The sequence below is a fragment of the Cheilinus undulatus genome, linkage group 7 (assembly GCF_018320785.1).
Source record: "Cheilinus undulatus linkage group 7, ASM1832078v1, whole genome shotgun sequence".
Lineage (NCBI taxonomy): Eukaryota > Metazoa > Chordata > Actinopteri > Labriformes > Labridae > Cheilinus > Cheilinus undulatus.
This window is the reverse complement of record NC_054871.1, coordinates 28,195,629-28,217,622: the sequence shown is the minus strand read 5'-3', so window position 1 is coordinate 28,217,622 and position 21,994 is coordinate 28,195,629. Positions and strand designations below refer to the sequence as shown.

The following is a 21,994-nucleotide window of genomic DNA, read 5'->3' as shown; positions in this document are numbered from 1 at the left end:
GGAGAGCAGCGGCAGCGTCTGAGCGTTTTTACTGTAATATACTGTATGAGAGACTGGACTGACAAACAGCAGCTGCTTTATGCTATAGATAGATTTTATAGAATAATTTCAATTCAATAATTATTGGTTAGTGTTGCTTTTACATCAAGTAGGCTGCTTCAGCTCGGCACAATGACAGCCCTGTCGCTGCTGTTGATGGCTGTGTCGGCCGCATCTGTACTAGCTGAATCTGCTGTGTATCTCCGAGAGCAATTTGAGGATGGTGGTGAGGTCCTTTACACACAATTATACCGGTTTTATGTAACTGTAATTTCCTTTGGTTTGTTAGAATTGGAAGTATACTGGATATAACCGCAATGAATCAGTGCACGAGTTGCTAAACCAGTGGAACCATCTGCATGTTGGATATAGATGTCTTTGCATGAAAGGTTAAATTTTTAACTCTAGTTCTAAAGAGTATTGTTCGCTTACAGCTGTCTTGATATGTATTTAGTCTACATTGGCTCCATATGTCTTTTGACCTCCCTCTCCCCACCCTTTTTACCGTCCTGTCCTCCACAGCCATCACCAAACCCCCATCCCCCATCAGCACATCTCACCCCTGGTCATTCATCATACCCCTGTTTACCAATGTATCTGCTTTCATCACTATTCCCACAAACACCAAACAGATAGTGAGGGCAGTCATTTACAGCAGGTCTCCCACTCTGCTGCATCACACAGTCCCAATGCACCTGCACTGATGCATCATCAGTGTGGGATAAGCAGCTTGTGAATGACTGCTGTGCAGCTCAACCTCCTCTTGTTTGTGCAGATGCCTGGAAGAGTCGCTGGGTGGAATCCAAGCACAAGTCAGACTATGGCAAGTTTGTCCTGACGGCAGGGAAGTTTTACGGAGATGCAGAGAAAGACAAAGGTAAGTGAAAGGGTTAAATTGCATCAACATTTGACTCTGGACATGCAGGCCCTATAAAAGCATTCACCCCTTGGAGGTTTACCCTTTTATTGATAATAAATATCAAAGTGAAAACAGATATCTGCAAAGTAATGTCAGTTAAACAAAAATATGAAATGCAAGATGAGTGACGGCATAAACACCCCCCACACACACACACACACAATTTCAGTATTTGGTAGATGCACCTTTTGCTGCAATCAGCACTGAGTATGTGTGGATAGATCTCATTTAGGCTTGCATATCTGGACACTGGAATTTTATTCCATTCTCCTTTGCAAACTGCTCAATCTCTGTCAGAAAAACAGCGCTTTATCAAGTCCAGCCACAAGTTCTCTATTTATGTCTGGGCTTTGACTCTGCAACTCCACATCATTCACCTTTTTGTCTTTAAACAATTTCTGTGTAGCTTTCTCTGAATGCTTTAGGTCATTGTCTTACTAGAAAATAAATCTTCTCCCAAGCCGTAGCTGTCTTGCAGACTGAATAAGATTGTCCTCCAAGAGTTCACCGTATTTTGCCATATTCAGTTTACCCTCTATCTTTACAAGCTTTCTTGGACCGGCTGCAAAGAAGCATCCCAACAGCATCATGCTGCTAGCACCGTGTTTCACATTGGTGATAGTGTGTTTGTTGTGATATGCAGTGTTTGGTGACCGCCAAACATAGCGTCTGGTCTGATGGTCAAAAAAAAGCGCCCCATTTTGGTCTTATCAGACCAAAGGACTTTGTTCCACTTGACCATGGAGTCTCCCACATGCCTTTTGGTGATCTCTAAGTTGAGATTTGATATGAGTTTTCTTCAACAGTTGCTTTCTCTTTGCCATTCTCCCATAAAGCTTTGACTGGTGAAGAACCCTGGCAACAGTTGTATGCAGGGTCTCTCCCATCTCAGCTGTTGAAGCTTCAGAGTAGTCATAGGTGTCTTGGTGGCCTCTCTCACTAGTCCCCTTCTTGCCAGGACAGCCTGATCTGGTCAGATTTACACTTGTGCCATATTCCTTCAATTTCTTGATGTTTGATTTAACTGAACCCCAGGGGATGTTCAGTGCCTTGGAATATTTTCTGTATCCATCCCCTGACTTATACTTTTCAGTAGCCTTTTCTCTGAGTTGTTTGGAGTATTCTTTTGTCTTCATGGTGAAATAGTAGGCAGGAATACTGATTAAACAGTGACTGGACATTCCAGACATGGGTGTCTTTATACTACAATCACTTGAGACAAATTCACTTCACTCGGGTAATCCCTATTACACTAATTGTGAGACTACTAGCACCAATCAGCTGGAACTCTCTTGAATTTGGTCAGTCTCTTTAAAGGGGGTGAATATTTATGCAGTCACTTATTTTAGATATTTTAGATTACATATTTCAGTAGGGATGCACAATATTATCAGTCTGGTATCGGTAGAGATTTGCTTAAAAAGGCAAATATCGGTATGGGCAAATATCAAAATTTATTCAGATATTTACATCTGATATTCTGCCTGTGTATTTCAGCATACATTGACAGTAAATTTTGTCCATTTATACTAATAATTAGTGGAGTTTTAGGATGAACCAACGGACCTATGCCAGTTGAGGTCTTTTTTCTTTATTTATCCTCATTTTTTTAAACTTTAAAGTGTTTTTCAGGTGTCCGCCAAACATAGCATCTGGTCTGATGGCCATGGTCTGGTCTGATGTTTCCTTGGTCTTCAAACCTTAAAGTGTGTCCAAAAGGACTGAAATTTCTTGTCCGAAAGCATATTTAAATATCAGTATTGATATTGGCTTAAATGAATCTGTAAATATCAGCATATTGGATACTGGCAAAAATCCAATATAGTGCATCCCCATATTTTAGTTTAATTGGCATTACGTTTTCACTTTGGCATTAAAGGGTTATTTTGTATCTTTTGTCAAAAAGCCAAGTTATTTGACCTTGACTGATTCATAAAATCAAGAGTAAAACATGCAAGATGTTGAATACTTTTTAAGGCACTGTACATGATATGATATTCCCATTCTAGATTAATTTAGCTGTATATTGTTTTTAGGGGATTGGATGGTAGACTTGACTACAGTATGGAGCTAGAAGTGAATGAAAATTTTCACTCATTATCTTGTGATAACAAAGCTGGTTCTCCCATGTTAATGTATTAATATCTCAAGATATTGAGACAACAACCAAAATTTCCATGCTATGTTGGAAAATTAGTAAAATAAAATGTATGTACGTACTCGCAGGACTTCAGTAATAATGTGCTTTTCAACAGATCTGTTTTGTCCCGTCTCTTTGTTTAGTCATACACTTTCTGCTCCATTTAAGGTACAAACTGCAGCTTTTTTTTTTTTTTTTTTTAGCGGAGTTGAAATTTTTCAGAAACTTGAGCTGCAGTTTCTCATAAAGGAGGAGGTGGTAGTGGGTACTGAGGCTAGACAATTTAAGAACCACTGCTTTGAAATATTATAACCCACATTCTGTTAAAATGACATTGAAGAACTATATTTTGACATGGTATCACATCAAAAAGATAAATGTCAGCCCCTATTTCTTTATTTCTACAGGTCTGCAGACAAGCCAGGATGCCCGCTTCTACGCCTTGTCATCTCGCTTTGAAGACTTTAGCAACCAGGGCCAGTCTCTCGTCATCCAGTTCACAGTGAAGCATGAGCAGAGCATCGACTGTGGTGGAGGCTACATTAAATTGTTCCCCTCTGACCTCAACCAGGAGGACATGCACGGAGACTCTACTTACAACATCATGTTTGGTAAATGTAGACACTGTAATTTCTGTTTCTTGGTTACACATAGTTGGTAAAGGTACAAATCATCTTTAAAACCATTACCATAGTAAACCATTTCACCACCTTTTTTTTCACGATTCACCTAAACTGAACATTTTTGTTGTTGGTTTGCTCTACTGCTTACCTACTTAAACTTACATGAGTTTTGGCAAGTCTATTCGGTTAATATTTACCTGGTAAAGTGTTTGAGCATTTAGATTTTTTTTATGGATCTGAGGTATTTCTTTTCTCTTTCTCCTCATTTGCCAGGGTTTTATACTCAGCTCAGGTAAAAGATATTACCTATTCTGAATTTGTTTGTGTTTTTTGTTCAGGTCCTGATATCTGTGGCCCTGGCACAAAGAAGGTTCACGTCATCTTCAACTACAATGGCAAGAACAATCTTATCAACAAAGACATCAGATGTAAGGTGAGACATCAATAAAATAGTCTAGTTCTTGATTTTTGCAAAGTTTTATACATTTTTTCATTCAAAGCTGTATAATTTTGTCATTCTAGCGAGAAATCTGTCATATTTAATGAAAAAAAATGCTGTATATGCAAACATACCAGCAGGACAGTTTGAATGTGTTGTGTACTATAAAGAGATGTTTGCAAACTAGTGACCGATCCACAACCTGACTGGGCCATGACATTTCTTATGTTTTCCAGGATGATGAATACACCCATTTATACACCCTGATTGTCCGTCCTGACAACACTTACGAGGTCAAGATTGACAACAAGAAAGTTGAGTCTGGAAACCTGGAGGATGACTGGGACTTCCTGCCTCCCAGAAAAATTAAGGACCCTGAGGCAAAAAAACCAGAGGACTGGGATGACAGGGAGAAGATTCCTGACCCGGATGATAAGAAACCGGAGGTCTGTGTAGTTCACAGACTTTCACACATTTATTTTTGCTTCACAGAAATGTATCACGTAATGATGAAAAAATTAAACATTTGTCCTTTAATAGTATTTTTTTTCTTTGTCAGGACTGGGACAAGCCTGAAAACATCCCAGATCCTGATGCCAAGAAGCCCGATGACTGGGATGATGAGATGGATGGAGAGTGGGAGCCTCCTATGGTCTCTAACCCTGATTATAAGGTGATAGCAATAAAACACACAGTATGTAAATGGCCCCCAGAGGGTTCTCAGTCCAAACAATAACAAAATATGACATGGAGGGTAATGATTCCCTGCTCCACTCCCAGACCCCCAACAAGCATGAACTGGATCAAGTCTTTTGTTCCAATGATTGACACAACATGATGTTGCTGTATGAGTCAGAAAACTGTGCTATCATCCTATAATATTCTTACGCTATTGATACTGAGGATACTGATTACTCACGTTACAGAGCCACACACACACAGCCCCACTGTACCCGTTTAACTGGTCATCACTTAACTGATGATAGTCCAGGTAGATAGTCTGAAGGCATTACTTTTGAGAATTCTGGTTGGCTCCTAAATAACATTGCACATGTAATTACCCCACTTTCTCCCTTATTATAAGGTTTTATTAGATCTTGCAGAGATATTTAAGTCATTAGGGAAAGTGTTTGTATACTGGCAAAGTCTGAAGCGATAAATATTTGAAAATAAATTTGTGTAGATATCTGTTCAAAATGATGTAAACAGCAGTTTCTGGCCAAGAAAAACTTCTTGTTCAAGTAAAATATTTTTTGTCCAGTAATATTGTCATTATGACTCAGATTAGGAATTATTTGCACTTCTACACGGTCTAAAAATACAGTGTGAGGAATGCATTGAAACACCACTCGTGAGCAGGCCTGCCCACAGATCCTTGATTCTTGACAAACCCAGAGAATAGGCCCTCCCTGGTTGTGATTTATTGACAGTATAAGGGCCTTGTGTTAGATCAGTAGCATTGGTGCGAGCATGCGTTTGCTATCGTTACCTCATTTTGGAGCTAAAAACAGTGTCAAACTATTATTGGGGTCTGATTTTGAAATTATTTATTTACACCACTTTTCTCGCCCATTTTGCAACTATTTTTTTGACACTTTTCATCACTATTTGCCACATTTTAACCCCTTTTTGTCACTTTTTCCCCACCCATGTCTGGCAACTTTTAATTTCTGCCACTTTCAAACTATTTCCACCACCTTTTCTGCCTGTTTTTGGCTCTGTTGACAAATTTTAGCAACTTTTCATTACTTTTCATGCCAGTTTTTGCCACTTAAAACAAACTAAAACATTTTTTACCGTTTATAACCCATTTCTTTGACATTTTAAATCCCATTTTACCCTATTTTCAGTACATTTTTTCTATTTTTAATTAAGAATGGTACATATAAAAGAAATATTTGTTGCTTTGATTAGAATGGTTATTATTCAGGTTAAAAAAATATATATATAAAAAAATATATATATATACAAATAATAATTAAATATATAATTATTAATTATATATTTAATTTTATATATTATTATAATTAAACAAAAATAACAATTTGACTTGGCCCCAGAAAGCTCTCTCCTTTATCCAACCCTTATGGGCGGCCTTGCTCATGAGTTGAGTGGAAGGAAATGCTCCCTGTGTGATACAGTGTTAACTTCTGTCACAATCTGTGGGTGTTCATATTTGATTAAAGGCAACAATTCATACACATCACGTCCAAGCTACAGTATTTACATATACTTGTAAAAATATAAAAATGAAGGGTTTTTCTCACTTTGACTACTGCTGGAAGTATTTTGAAGTATCTTAAGTTTTCAACTTTAAGTTTTAAAAATTTACAATTCAGATTTAGCCATCCTCAGTCAAAATTCTGCATATTGTTACTTTAAAATGATATTGTGAGCTATCATGTGTCGGTTGAATCTAGTTGGGGTAAAAAGTACAGATTTATGTAAAGGTTCCTACATGTAAGTTCACATGTATTTCCCACAACAAATACACACTTTCTTATTAATAGTCCAACACTTACCAGGTATATTGGGGTTCATGCCAGTTTTCCAGATAGACTGTGATAGCATCCGTGATTACCCTGACATCAACCTGTTTGTTGTGAACAGGGTGAGTGGAAGCCCAGAGAGATCAGCAATCCTGCCTACAAAGGCAAGTGGGTCCATCCTGAGATTGACAACCCAGAGTATACAGCCGATTCAGAGATCTATAAATACGACAGCATTGGCGTTATTGGACTGGACTTGTGGCAGGTAAGAGGATACTGTAGCTGACTAATATCTAATGTTAAATAACAGAGAGACAAGTAAGTACATGGCCACCCAGAGAAGGAACTATTAACCTGCAGTTTGATTTGCCTTATTAATAGTTAGATCAACTGCAAGTAATGCTTTGCTTGTTGCTCATTCAAAATTGTTAATATCCATTTTCAGTTAGACAAAGTAGAAATGCTGTGGAGATGTGGGACATCAGTATAAATTCAATTGACTAAAACTGATTAAAAATGTTTGTCCTCTACAGTTTTGTCAATTAGGAAGACTAGACCAATACTAGCTATAAATAGATCTTTGGGGATGAAAACGCTGAAGAAAATAAATTTAGTTTTCATCAAAAACATTTAAACAAGACTAAAATGTCGGTGCTGGACATTCAAAATCCAGGATATTTCTCAACTGTGCATATAAGGTATATCAGTTAATCAGTGTATTTTAAATCAATTTAAGTATTGATTGTGCACTAATATAAGGGTTTCATATTTTTAATAATTTTACAGTTTGTCTGATTAAATTAGTTCAAAGAGAACAATCATTGCGACTAAAAGTAAAGACTAAACTAGAAGGACTTTTCACTGACTAAAACTGGACTACAATGATTTTGAGTTTTTTGCTGACTAAAACTATAAAGGTTAAAAATGACTAAAATGTGACTAAAACTGAAGAACATTTTGATCTGAAGACTAAATTTAAAAATGCTGCCAAAATAAACACTGGGGACACATGCTTTAAATGTGACCAGTCTTCTCATGTTTGCCTTCAGTTTCTTAAAGGAATTGTTGCCTTTTTTTGCTGCAGGTAAAGTCTGGTACTATCTTCGATAACTTCCTGATCACCAATGATCCAGCCATGGCAGAGGAAATAGGCAATGACACATGGGGTAAAACTAAGGTAAGCTAAATACACCTGCCTTTTAAAGGTTTAAAAAACTTATATTAGAACTTTTTTTCCAGACGTACTGTATATGAGTTTTTTTTCTTTTAATGTGGATTAATGGTTAATGGTTAACTAATTTGTCTGTAGATTATTTCTTCTGCTGTCGATGACTGTGAAACGGTTTGTGACTTTAAAATCTTCATGTGCATCATTCCCAGGATGCAGAGAAAAAGATGAAGGAAAGCCAAGAGGAGGAGGAGAGGAAGAAGCGTGAGGAGGAGGACAAGAGGAGGAGAGAGGAGGCGAAGGAGGCGGCTGAGGAGGAAGAGGAGAAAGATGAGGAGGAGGAAGAGGAGGAAGAAGATGAGGAAGAGGAGGAGGGCATGGAGCAGGAGGAGGAAGAGGAGGAAGATGAAGGCACAGACTCTAAACTCAAGGATGAGTTATAAACTCTATGCAGGAACTGACTGTCAGTGAGCCAATGGAACAACTGCAGACTGAGATGATGATGGACCCTGATGATCAACACCCTGGGGTGGGATTGGGGTTTTTCATTCCTTCATTTGTTTACAAAGCAAGGGGTTGGACAAAAAGGGGTGATGATTGCTCTTTTTCCTTTTTCCATGTGCTACTACTACTACTATTATTAGGGTAATAACAACTGTTATAATTATAAAATGAGAAAAAAAGGACAAAAACATCAAAAAGAATGTTGAGGCAGGAAAGTGAAATTGTTCTGCAGTTTATAACCAACAAAATAGTCATTTTTGTTCTAAAATATGGGTTTTATGAAGTATTTTGTTGTGATGACATGAAAAGCTATGTTTAGTGTGTGGATGATAGCTGATGAAGATTTTTAGTATACCTCATGTTTTCTTTGTCTCATTATCCTGTTATTTTTTTAATTAATTTTGCAGTCTGTCTGTGTCATTGTCCGTCTTTGATATCTAAATCACTCTAAAAAGATTCAGCATGGTTCACCGTCATTCTGCAGAATGTGTTTCCTGCTCTTATTTAAGCCTATCAGATTCAACGAGGGTTAATGCTGTGTTAGCTGATGCCATATATTTAACAGCCAGTGAAAAAAAAAAATGAGGCATGAATAGGGTGGTAATAATGGGTGCTTCAGGATGAAATCCCTTGCATAGTTTTGTACTGTATAGTTTACACTTTTACACTTCAGTGCACATACTGTGGTCTTCTTCTTGTGTGTCCAATAAACTACTCAAGCTCAGATGTACATGAACAGCACTCTAGTAGCAGGAAATCTTCCATTCATGTGGTTGACTCTAGGTTTACTCATCAATGAATGGTGTGTACGCAACCAGTTTCTTCATTTCTGATGCTAATGTCTCCGTGCTGCTGTACCCCTAAAACTGTCCCAAACACAGTTGGAAAGATGAACCTTTTGTAAAAGACACATTTTGTACTAATGGTAATATCTGAAATGGGAAGATTTTCATGTTGCTGTGTAAAAAAAAAGAATAATGACAGGTGTTCTGTCCAATAAAAACAACCAGAAAGAAAACAATACAAAGGTTATACTCTGTTTCTTTTTAAAATACATAAAAAAATACTAAATTTAATGTAAAATTTTAAAGACATAAAAGCCCACTTGGAGGGCTGCAGTGATGTTTGTTCTCCTGGAACTTTCTCCCATCTTCACACAGGATCTCTGGAGTTCAGTCAGAGTGACCATCAAGTTCCTGGTCACTTCCCTTATAAAGGCCCTTAATCCCCCAACTGCTCAGTTGGGCTGGGCCACCAGCTCTTAGACAAGTCCTGGTTGTGCCAGACTTCTTCCATTTGAGAATTATGGAGACCACAGTGCTCTTGAGAACATTAAGTGCAGCAGAATTTTTTTGTAGCTTTCCTAGGATCTGTGCCTTGCAACAATCCTGTCTCTGAGCTCTGCAGGCAGCTGCTTTTACCTCATGGCCTGGATTTTTCTCTGATGTGCATTGTCAGCTGTGTGAGAGAGAAATGTGTCCCTTACCAAATCATGTCCAATCAATTCAGTTTATCACAGATGGAGGTGTATAAACATCTTGGCAAAGATCAAGAGTAAAGAGAGGCTCCTGGGCTGAAGTGTTTTTGCAAAGGGTCTGAATACATGTTATATTTTAGTTTTCATTTTTAATGCATTTGCAAATATTTCTTAAATTCTAAAGAAAAAAAATCCCTTTTGTCATGATGGGGTACTGAGTTTAGATTAATGAGGATAAAAGCTGTAGCATTAGGCAGCAACATAACAAAACTGAAAAATGTGAAGTGCATATTTATTTTTACTAGAACTACATTTTTTGACCATTCATATTTTATAATTAAATAATGCATAAATGCGGGAGCATATTTAGCAAATATGATACTACATTATCAAATATCTAAGGGTCACTGAGTGTAAACAGAATTCAAATTTAAAATATAGTAAAACATGTTTGAACATTTTCACAAACGGGGTGTGGGGTGCTGTGGCATCCCCAGCACTATCATCTTACAAATCATATAAATTTACTTCACCTCAATAGATTCTTTACATGATGGGAAAAAATGGTGGTCAATCACAACATGCCAATCAAAATAATGCTTTGCTCAAAATAGCAAAAAAAAAGAGACTGAAGCCTGAATAGAATACAATTAGTTTGACCAGGCACTTATTCATACTGCCAAATAATTCTAAAATACAATTTTTTTTAAAAAGTTCAGAGAAAGTCAGAGTTATATTTAAATACATTGAGCGTGAGTAGACCTACTACTTTGCATCCATTGTCTATTAGGCTAAGCAGCCTCTGTTATTGATGTGTGAACACATAATTTCATATAGACGTGCTTTAAATGGTCAGAGGTCTTGTTAAATGAGGCCAAGTCTTCTCAAGGGGTGTGTCTTTACATACTGCTATACATCTATAGTAAATACCATAGATATCTTAAAGTACATGAGCTGTGAGTATTAACTAGGATCTCATAACAATCACTTTTGACAATAAAAGCACATATATTATGTGAAAGAGGAGTTATTGTTTGATTATTTATAAACTGACGAACAACACATTGTATTTTTCACAGATCTTTTGAGCTTGCTGCTGGATCTTTCAGTGGGTCATGGATTGGTTTTTGTACTAGGCTGTGGGGGCCACAGTGAAATCTTTTCATAGTACCCCGACTTCTTTGTCTCGCCTCTGGTTATGTGGTATTTTTCCCTTCCTTGCTCTATCGTGTATTATTTCTTCTGTTTATGTTTTGGTTAAAGGCATAATGGCTGATCCGTTTTTTATGAATAAACTCACAGTTCCCCGTTCTTCCTGCGGCGTAGGTCCAGTTCCAGGTTTTACAGCGGCCTCTGTCTGTGTCTGTGAGCAGCGCAGCATGAAAGCAGTGGGAAACAGAAACACTATGGCTGCCACTCTGTCTCTTACTCAGGTAACACTGTCTTACAACTCAAATATTACCACAACAGTCGGTTCATGCCTCTATCTGCTGTACCCGGAGACATTTCAACAATGTTAATGAAACTATGTCGGCAGAAATGCGGACTTAACTCGACCTTCGTCTCTCTTTCGGAAGTTGAGTGCTGCTGTGACTGGGAAAAGTTTCTGCCTAATCTCTTTGGGGACTGCGTAAGGGCGTAGCTAGCTAGCTAGCCTGCCAGCTAACAGCTAGTTAGTGTGAAGTGTTGTGCTGCTGTAGAGCCGCTTTGTCAAACTTGAGATAAGCCTTGTAACGTTGCTTGGCTTGTATTGAATGTGTTTGTATAGTCACCTTTTGTGCAGCCTCGTTATGCTGTAGGCTAGGTTGTCCTGGCCATTGGGATGTTAATACGAGATACTCGTGTGGTTCTGTTGTGGCTTTACTGTCATATTTTCGCTTATATAGCCTCTGCTAATACTGCTTTCCTCTAAAATTAAACAAGCTATAAAAAATAAGGCTTATAGGAATTTCCATGCCGCTTATGTAGCTTGTTAGTTTGTTAGTCAGAAAAACAAACCGTTTTATTGCTCTTTTTACTAGTAAACATGCTGTCCTGACTTTGTGTTTTCTTTTGACCTTTCTGAAGTGGACAGCGTGAATTTTTAGCATGTTAGCCACTGCTTCTGTTTTGTGTCCACAATGTTGCATGAAAAACAGAATAGTGTTGTCAGTGGTTTTGCAACCAGTAAGAGGAACTACACTTGAATAGGTACAAGTCAGCACTAATGTCACAAAATGTCAGGCTACTGCTAGCTAAATTAAACACTTAATGTTTGTTTGCACAGTAAATAAGTTATTTAGCTTGTAGCAGCCAGGTCCCACAGCTATGGTGCAGTCTCAGGTATGTTACCTGAGACTGTTGCTTCTAGCAACAGACAGGAGCTGTCAGCCTTCACTGTTATCTCTTAAGATGAGTTAAAAACTGTTGATATCTGTGGTGTAGGGCTCCACTTACATATCAGACAGCCATTTTCACTGCTTGATAACCTGAGCAGTAAGAGACTGTTGAAGTTGCTACTGGTGACATTGTTGTGTTTTATTTACTGTAGATTGAACTTCCTTTAATAGACAAAATTGTCAAAATATTATTTACTTCATACTTTTAAGTACAATACCATGTGCTTTGAAATTGTACTACATCTGGTGTTTCAACCAATTATATCAAAACTGTATGACCTTTATGTTATTTTATCTGTTTCATAAGACAGAAGCTCTGAGAGAATGACTTAATCAAATATTGCAAGTAATCTCCTATGCAATAGAGGTTGACTGATACTGTTTTTTCAGGCTTACTGAATATTAGTAGTTCATATGACTGATTACCGATATTTGGAAGTGATGTGCATGTATTATGACGTATTTAATGTACTTAATATGGTAAAAGTAAAATTGCATGATCAAAAAAAATGAAGGAAAATGAACAATTTAGCCCAAGGCCAATCTGCATGACAAAAAACACATAGCAACTCATTAGAAGCAGGAAATCAGGGAGTGATACCATACACTTACTGTGTCAGTGGTACTCGGGCTTAACTGTTGATAGGCTAGTACTTGTGTGACATCTTGCCAATTAGATTGTGTTTTTAATGAGACTCAGGATAGTGAAAATAAAGCCAGAGGAAAAGACACACTGCAGTGGAACAAAAGTAGCACACTTTTTGATAAATTAATGTAATCAATTATCAGTGAAATAAATTGCCAATACCATTAATCGACCAAATGCCACATATCAGCCTCAATAATCATCCAGGTCAATAATCAGTTGACCCCTACTATACACTACCTAAATAGCACAGGTGACAGCAAAGTTTCAGTACCTGCATTTCGCCAATATGTATATTTGTGCAATTCACACAGTGTGTAGGAGTTTGCTTTTCAATTTTGATGATTAAAAACAAGAAATAACCCAATATTGAGTGCCTAAGACAGCTCTTTTTCTTTCCATGGTGTCAACACTACTGTCACGGTGTCATATTGAAATTGAAAATTGTTGTATCATGACAACCCTTGAGTAAACTGAACTGTGCCGTCAGCCCTTACACTACAACTTAAATGTATCTTTATCAGCTGTATGCTTGTCTGGGCTTTCTTGGGAGTGATTGAGGGGCTGTTTTTTTCAATGCTCAAAGAGTCACCAGTACAATGACTACAGTGTTACAGCCGCCAACAGTTCCAGGCACACTATTGTGTGTCACAGAAAAGACGTTGCATTGGCCAGAGAAAGATAAGTGTGTGCATGTGTGAACAGTTATCTTGCTGTACATTGGCAGTTGACAAAGCTGAAAGATAACTATGCAGACCGTTGACTGTGTTGTTCCTGTTAGTCACCGTCTCCCTTAGCAATATGTGCAACTCTGTACCGACATCCTGACAAACCTGTGCTTTTCTCTTGATTTTGTTTGGATTGGATTAATGTTGTATGTCATGTTGTGTCTCTACTGTTTTATAGATTACCTTTTCTATAACTAGTACTTGTGTTTGAAATTTTGCATACATTGATTGTGTTATTTATTACCTCCGCCAAGGAGGTTATGTGATCAACAGGGTTTGTTTGTTTGTTTGTTAGTTTGTTTGTTAGCAACATAACTCAAAAAGTTATGAATGGATTTGGATGAAATTTTCAGGAAATGTCAGAAATGGCATAAGAAAGAACTGATTAGATTTTGGGAGTGATCCGGATCACCGTCTGGATCCAGGATTTTTTTTAAAGGATTCTGTACTATTGGGAGATAGGGCTAATGGCGGAGGTCTGCGCTCTCCGAGTGCTTTTCTAGTTGTGGGTATGTTTGTTATGTGTGTTTGCTTATCTGTCTGCCCCTTTTGGGATTTGTGAAGTACTTTGTAGCGGTGTGTTTTAAAAAGTGCTATATAAATAAAGTTATCATTATTAGTATTTACTTAATCCCCTCAATGGCAAACCACACCCCAATTGATTTTAAGTTCTATCGTTCCTCCTTTGCTGCACTTGTCAATTTGAAAGCACTACAACTTGTGACAGTTTCAGCTATATGACGTAGGAAATGTTGATTCTTCCTGTTCAACTGTGAACAATAGCATTAAAAGAGGAAAGGGGGTGTTTGGGAAGGATGTGCCGGACGGCAGTATTAGCCGTTGTCTGTGGAGTGACGCCCTGTACTGAGCATCTGAAGCTGACCATCAGTACCTTGGGGATGCTTATTCTGAAGTCAGCATGTAGTTTAGCGGAAACCATGTGTGTTGTCATGACTCATAGGAGTTAACTGCATGGTGTGAGGCACAGACTGCAGTCTCTGGAAAAGTCTTGGCCAGGAAGCTCACAATGGCACAGCTGGCCAGATTGCAAGTATGGGCAAAAAATGCGAACATATACTGATAGCTCACTGACAAATGTGACTGTGCTTTTTTGTCTGCAATGCATATTTAAGATTAAATGCATCTGGAGTGTGGAAACTTTGATTCTGGCATTTTCTCTTTAAAACAGATCATAATTCAGTCATATAATTGGAACAGATGGCTAAAAATATTGAAAAGAAATACAGCTACTCATTGCAGCCCTGATCTGTTATCTGTTGCATAATGATGTCTGAAGTTGCGATCTTGAGGTTGTTCGTAGCGACTAATCCTCTAGTCAGTGGAACTGTGTGACAAGAGGAAATCGAGAGGGGCAGAAATGTTATTTTGTCATGAACGGGGATGATAAGCAAGAACAGTGCAGAGGACTTTCTTTTTTCAAGCTATAGTTATACCTCCTACGCACCTGCTTCATGAGCTAGCTGCATTGTGGAAACACCTCCTTTAAAACCAGTTTCTAGTCAAAGCTAAGAAAACAACAAGAAAATACTGAAAATTTGTTCAAGTCAAGGGGTAAGCTCTTCCCGATGTAGTGATGCTGTATTTTCAGGAGGGGCAGGATCACAGTGTTGGCAGATAAATGAATCGCTGCGTTACAGATGCTTTTACCTGTCATTGGGAGCATACAAATAATGATGTTTGTGTAACTGATTTATAAGCCTGGTGCTTGCTAACTAGGGTGGCAACATTATTAAGTCAACCAATCATGCACATTCCTACACTGTCTCATAGGTAGGCCTTCACCATCTGTTGAGTTTATGGAAAAAGCTACACCAATGTTACTTTTAATCGTAAACAGATTGTATAAGAGCTATCCTTTGGTACTTGCACACTTTCCAAAGTTGTGATCAAAGCCAATATGCTCCCTTTTCACAGGCAGATGTTTTTAACATTGCAGCTGTTGTAGTAAAAGAGATGTCTGTGGGTATAACGGCCACAAGAACACCAAATGCTTACATATTGGTTGAAATCTGTGTCCTCCATTCTCCATCTGTAATGGATCAGGCTTTTTCTTTCAACAGCTGCCCTGGCTCAGAGAATGACACACTTAATGTAGCCAGCCAGGCCTTGATGAGCTTGTTAAACTGAATCTGCAGAACTGACAGAGCATTTCAAATGTGTTTGTATATCTAGTTTGATCATTTTGAATTCAAATTAAAAACTTTCTCTGAAAAAGACCAAATGAGCAGTGACACTTTGGGTTGTCAATGTTTTCAAAGATGCTTAAACATATTTTATAAGCACTGACTTGTTTCAGTCTGTCAAGTTGTGTTAATTTTTCTGTTTATTTTTCTTTTCAGCTCTCCAGTGGAAATCCCATCTATGACAAATATTATCGACAGGTATGCAAAACTGTCTTGCTTAAAAGTGAAAAGTTGGCAGGGGTATCTTTCATGAATTACGGTGTCTTTTGCATCACTTTACAGGTGTTTATCAATAATTCTTTATTAGCTCATTTTTTTTACTGTGTGTGTAGATTGCTTTGGATTAGAGATAGCTGAAGTACAAATAGAGATGGACAGATAAATATTAAGACATTTAACTTTTTTTCATAAGTTCACTGACCCTTTAAATTCTCTGTATGTACTACACTGAACAGTTATCTCTCTTTTCCCCTATCAGCTCTAGTCTCTGTTCGCCGTAGAGGAAGTCTATCTATGAATTAATAATGTTTCCCTCTGCCCAACATGTCAGGGGAGCTCAATGTGAGCCTCATGAAGCACTGCTCACAGATCCAGTGTCAGGCTAATCAACTGCACAGGAAATTGCTTTGGTTTATTATCAGTATTGATTTAAGTGGCTCTCTTATTTCAGGGAAATCTTATGTGTTTGAGTTGCATCATTTCTACAAATGATAATATGCCAAAAGCTTTTTTTTCCTGACTTCCAAGTGTAGTCTAAGGGTGCACTATCATACTGCCTAACTACCTCACAATGTGCCAAAGTATAATTTTCCCCCCTCCCCGGTCCTCCACTGGCCTGCACTCACATTCTTCCAGCTCTGACTGGGTCTGAGCACATACATCATCATGTTGTCATCATCCTACACATCGGCTGACCCTAAATATTTTTATCCTCCCAAATTGTGAGTTAAAACTCGACCTCTGCATTGAACCCATGTGAACCCTTTATGTCATTGTTTAAAATTATTGCGAGAGGAATGGCTGTATGGATAATTTGTTATCTCTATAATGCATACTCGTGATTGTGCTGCTGCAAGAGCAATTTTACTGTACTGAAGTCCTCCTCTTCCACCTGTGCCATGCCCAAGGAACTGCAACATACTTGGGAACATTAAAGAGCACTCACATTAGCCAAATGTGCTATGGCAGGGTATGGATTGCCAAGTGCAAGTGCAGCCTAAATCTTTGGATGATAGGAAATTCAGGGGCTTTGTTAGGATTAGAGATATGAAACATATGTTTCTGAGATGGTTTACTTTCTAATGAAATTCCTGGCTATATGTTTTTGCCTGTTTACATGTAGGTTGATCCAACAGGCAGTGGGCGAGTGGCAGCAGCAGATGCAGCTCTATTCCTGAAGAGGTCCGGCTTGGCTGACTTGGTCCTAGGGAAGGTGAGAAAACCTCAGATCAGCATAGCTTTATCACCCCTCTATTGTCTTTGCTGTTTTAGTTGATGTTAATGAATGTGTAAACTTATCTGTCTCCACAGATCTGGGATTTGGCAGACTCTGAACGTAAAGGGGCCCTTAACAAACAGGTATAGATGCACTTTGAACTACATTAAACTCATTTGTTTAATAAGTACGAAGTCCATATAATCACTGGGTTTATATCACGTACTACTCCTTTGACCTCCACAGCAATTCTTTATAGCTCTGCGGTTGGTGGCCTGTGCTCAAAATGGCCTGGAGGTGGCACTCAAGAGCCTTAATGTGGCTGTTCCTCCACCCAAATTTGTAAGTCTTCTACTCTGCAATTCAGCACATATTCTGCCCATTTTAAGATTCAAATTGAATTCTGCTTATTTGGAAGAACCCTTAGAAAAAATGTCTGATTAAGGTATTTAAAGGAACCCTGCATGTTAAGACATGTTTACTTTGCAAGAGTACTGATAGTGTCTTTTATGTATATATGTTGAACCATATAGATCTTTACATTTTGAGAAAATTTACAAGGCATTAACGGCACCGCAGAGGAGAAAGACCACTTCACAAATCACATCATATCAAGACCCAGAGTGAACTGCTCAGTAATGGCCGCCTTCATGTGAATTTGTTTAATTCTGTCACAGTGTTGAAATCTACTGTGATCCTTGGCACAAAATTCATATGAGAGGGTCTCTTTCAATAATGCAGCAGAAAACAAAACCTTTCCAAACTTTTAATTAAAGTGTCCCAGCATTTCATTTTTATTGATGATGTACTGATGTAATATTTATTTCTCAAAGTCTGGTATCTCACGCTGTTTAAAGACAGTAATGATAACTGAGTGTTGGTTATCTTCCAGCATGACACAAGCAGTCCGCTGTTGGCAGGAGGAGTGGCTGTTGATATCCCATGGGTTGTTAAGGTGAGACGTGTAAAATTTTGTTTTGTTTTGTTTTTTCTTTTTTAAATGCAACTTGGTGAACTTTTTATGATGGAATCTCTTCAAATAATAGTCATTCCTTAAACCTTGAATTAAGTATGCAAAAAACAAAAAAATGTATAACCTTTCTGTACCTAGTTAATGTGAAAGCTTCCCATGTTCTTCTGCAAATAATCCACATCAACGTTCACTTAAGGTGTAAAAGCAAAAAATTACTTGATGACTACACTGTAGAAAACACAAATGTACTGCAATTCCTATTGTGTTACTTATTGTTACTGTGTGCTCAAATGAATACATGGCTGAGTGAATAGTTTTGCTGTAATGTCATTTGAATTTTATTTTCCTTAAAAAAAAAAAAGAAGAAATATAGAAATCAACTACGCTCTAATGAGACATAAGCTTTTAAAGCCATGAATGCTTTTCAATATTATTTATTAGGGCTGTCAAAATTAACGCGTTAATTAATCCATCACCATGATTAATCTGACTAAAACTTTTAACCGTTAAACAGTTAACCCATCTACAGTGCAGAATGACTCAAAATCCCTGAAACCTCTTTGGCAACGCATTTCAGGCAGTTTGTCCAAGTAGGGTTACCGTAGAGCATGCCGCTGCGCATGTGCAAATTGGCGGTTGATCCAGTAGTGACCAACCAACTTGATATGGAAGACTCTAAACAGCATGTCGGCCCTCTCGATGGGAAATTTGAGTACAAAAAAAAACAAGATGGAACAGTCGACCTACATAAAGTATTATGCACATTCTGCAGGAAGGAGTTTTCTTTTCACTGAAGCACTTCCAGCTTAAAATACCACATTAACGCAAAGCATACGTTCGTCGGGGATTCTGCTAGCACTTTGGCTAACCCATTGCCAAGCTTGCGACAAACCACCCTCACGGAGCGCCAAATTTAAAAGGGAGACTATGAATTAAAGTGAATATTTTTCATCAAATTGATCTGTATTGTTTCGAAATTTGACATTACCAGCTGCTTACTGGGTGCCAAACATGTCTGGCCCAGCTACATTTATTGATTTAAAAATTTGACCCAGTTGAATTTGTGATTGAGTAGCCCTGGCATATATATTCCCTTCTTTCTTGAGTCTGTTTGCTAATGAAAAATGAAACGCGATTAATATAGATTAAAAATGAATGATATTTAATCATGATTAATCGAAATTAATCTACAGCAACCCTGTGATTAATCTGATTAAAAATTTTAATCGTTTGACAGCACTATTATTTATTGTTATTAATTATTATAAAGGAGTGTTTGTTTGTTTTTTCTCATTTAATTTATTTTTATAGCTCAGAGGTCTGAAATCCTTATTTGCTTGATCACTTGAAACAGATTTTTTGCACATATGTTTATGGATGCTGTATATAAAAACTGAGAGTTGTTCATTGAACAGTTGTACATATATATATATTTTTTTTTACCCTCAGCCTGAGGAGAAAATGAAGTTTGACTCCATCTTTGAAAGTCTGGGTCCAGTTGGAGGGATCCTAACTGGAGACAAAGTCAAACCCGTCCTGCTTAACTCCAAACTGCCAGTGGACATCCTCGGCAGGGTATGAAGCCCAAACAGAATACTTCATTTTTGTTAAGCCTTTTAGAAATAGCATTAGTAGTTCTTAGTCAGCAAGGAAACCCAACCCTGTTTTTTTTTAGCGTCTCTCATTAAAACTAACTGTTATTCATATGTAACAGTGTAAAACAATAAAAGAAACTGTTCAAGGCAGAAAGCTTAAAAAAGGATGTGAAATCAAAAATCTGGTTGGTGAAAGAGGAGCTCATAGAGGAAGTGAAACTGCCAGTGAGTCAGTATCTGTATCTGTATTTTAGAATGATGCATGCTGAACAATAATATTTGTGTGTTTGAAGGTTTGGGAGCTCAGTGACCTCGACAGAGATGGCATGTTGGACAAAGATGAATTTTCAGTGGTAAGAAACAAGTCAAGATTACTAATCCAAAGAAACCGCAAAGGTTGCATTTACAGTCTGATGTTAGTTTCATCTTCTGCTGTTGAAAATTATGATTCAACCAGTACTGTTCAAACAGTGTGTTATCATATTGATCACAGGCATCAAAGTGGGCATCTGCGCCCTTGATTTGACTTTGACTCTCATGTTTTATATCTGAAATATGTGTTTCCCTACACAGTCCATATCCATTTATTGGTGTGCTTATATTCTACACGCAACCACAAAGTTTAAGGAGCAGATCCCAGACATCTAGGAGAACTGTGAAGACTCATTAATGACAGGATGGTAATTTTCCTATAACCATTGATTTTCCTGCCCTTTCCCAGGCGATGTATCTGGTATACAGAGCACTAGAGGGAGAACCTGTTCCCATGTCCCTGCCACCTCCCCTGGTTCCACCCTCAAAGAGGAAAAAACCCTCTGTGCCTCCTGTGATGCCCCTCTTACCCTCACCCCCCTCAGTCAAAGACAGTCGCTCCTCCCACTCTGGCTCTAAGACCATGCCCCACCCCCCAAAACCTGCCCCAGCTCCTGCCCCAACACCAGCAGCCGCCCCTGTGAGTACCTGACCAGTCTCTCCTCTGCCTGCAGTACCTGAAAAGGGGTCTGGATGTTTTACTTTTACTGCCATAAAGCTGCAACAAGAAACATTTAAAATGATTTCAGAGTGGCTAGTTCAATGTGTTTTTCAAAAGAAAAAGGCAAAAGGCCTTATGTTTGTGAGTATATTTTATATTTATGTTACAGTTGTGTCCTGAAGTTTTATTGAATTTAACAATGAATACTATTTGCTGCTAATTAACTGTGTTTCCTGTTCAGTGGGTGGTGTCGCCAGCAGACAAAGCAAAGTACGATGAACTGTTTAGCAAGACAGACGGTGACATGGATGGACTTGTCTCTGGACCTGAAGTCAGAGATATCTTCCTCAAAACAGGGCTACCCTCTGCCACACTTGCACGTATCTGGTAAGTGAGGCTAAACGCTTCTCTTCTAGTGTACGAACACACAACAGTGAACCTTTATTTTATTTGAATTGAGCCGTTTCACATGTCTCATTATATAACTAGTCTGTTTTATCTATATATCTATCTATCTATCTATAGTCTGTTTATTCTCTGGTCAAAACATTTCTTTTCCAGGAGTCCTATTCTTTATTTACTCAAAGGGCTGCTCTATCATAAACCCTTGATTTGGATCCTAAATTTCCTCTTCAAAACTCCTAAAAGGACAAATCGATAGAGAAACCTTAATAGTGGCCACAACGGCTTGCCCCCATTAAGAACAGAATCATACAACAAAAAATGACAATGGGAAATAAGAAGAACAATGCAGAAGGGTGTTAAATTCAGCAAGAAACAGATAAAGAAATAGTTTATTTGAGAGAAAACTTAACAGTTACCACTTTTGCTTGAGTAAATTTAGCAGCACAAATCTGGTAAAAGTCCTGCTGGTTTTATTTTTTTTGTATGGTTCATTAAAGAATAACTTATTACATTAATGTTGGAGTGTTTAGAATTAAAAATGTCTATTTTCATAGAAGGTAAGAAAAAAATGTTCAATGAGAAACGATGCCTGTGGTTATTTAGTTATTATTTAGTTGTACGGTAAGTGTGAAGAAAAAGTAATTGTAATGAAGTTGCTGCAGCATAGTCCTGAGTTTCAAAGAACTGCAGTATTACATGCTGATGTATCCTATTGGGAAACATCACCTCTTATGGATTTTTAATCTCCACTCATCATGTCGTGACAATCGTTAATTGGTCTCTGTAACACATGATTATCTGTCCCACTATTAAAAATAGTCGCTGTTGCCTGAGGTGTCAATCGTTACTCTCTTATGTA

The 21,994-nt window shown here is 37.9% G+C and overlaps 2 protein-coding genes across 2 annotated transcripts in view; both read left to right on the top strand.

The window, feature by feature from the left end:
• Nucleotides 1–9,332, top strand: calr (calreticulin). The gene is made up of 9 exons (XM_041790588.1): nucleotides 1–265; nucleotides 815–916; nucleotides 3,506–3,709; nucleotides 4,060–4,154; nucleotides 4,397–4,606; nucleotides 4,720–4,833; nucleotides 6,771–6,914; nucleotides 7,734–7,826; nucleotides 8,030–9,332. Exons 1-9 carry the CDS (start codon nucleotides 172–174, stop codon nucleotides 8,258–8,260), a joined length of 1,287 nt encoding a protein of 428 aa, XP_041646522.1. The 5' UTR covers nucleotides 1–171; the 3' UTR covers nucleotides 8,261–9,332.
• Nucleotides 9,333–11,159: 1,827 nt separating this feature from the next.
• The window catches only part of eps15 (epidermal growth factor receptor pathway substrate 15), a 32,566-nt gene continuing 21,731 nt past the window's right edge, over nucleotides 11,160–21,994 (top strand). The window contains exons 1-10 of the mRNA XM_041790848.1: nucleotides 11,160–11,231; nucleotides 15,911–15,952; nucleotides 17,097–17,186; nucleotides 17,285–17,332; nucleotides 17,436–17,531; nucleotides 18,082–18,144; nucleotides 19,612–19,737; nucleotides 20,051–20,110; nucleotides 20,479–20,709; nucleotides 20,972–21,117. Of these exons, the coding sequence (XP_041646782.1) occupies nucleotides 11,178–11,231; nucleotides 15,911–15,952; nucleotides 17,097–17,186; nucleotides 17,285–17,332; nucleotides 17,436–17,531; nucleotides 18,082–18,144; nucleotides 19,612–19,737; nucleotides 20,051–20,110; nucleotides 20,479–20,709; nucleotides 20,972–21,117 (956 nt within the window). The 5' untranslated portion in view covers nucleotides 11,160–11,177. The remainder of the gene's footprint in view (nucleotides 11,232–15,910; nucleotides 15,953–17,096; nucleotides 17,187–17,284; nucleotides 17,333–17,435; nucleotides 17,532–18,081; nucleotides 18,145–19,611; nucleotides 19,738–20,050; nucleotides 20,111–20,478; nucleotides 20,710–20,971; nucleotides 21,118–21,994) is intronic.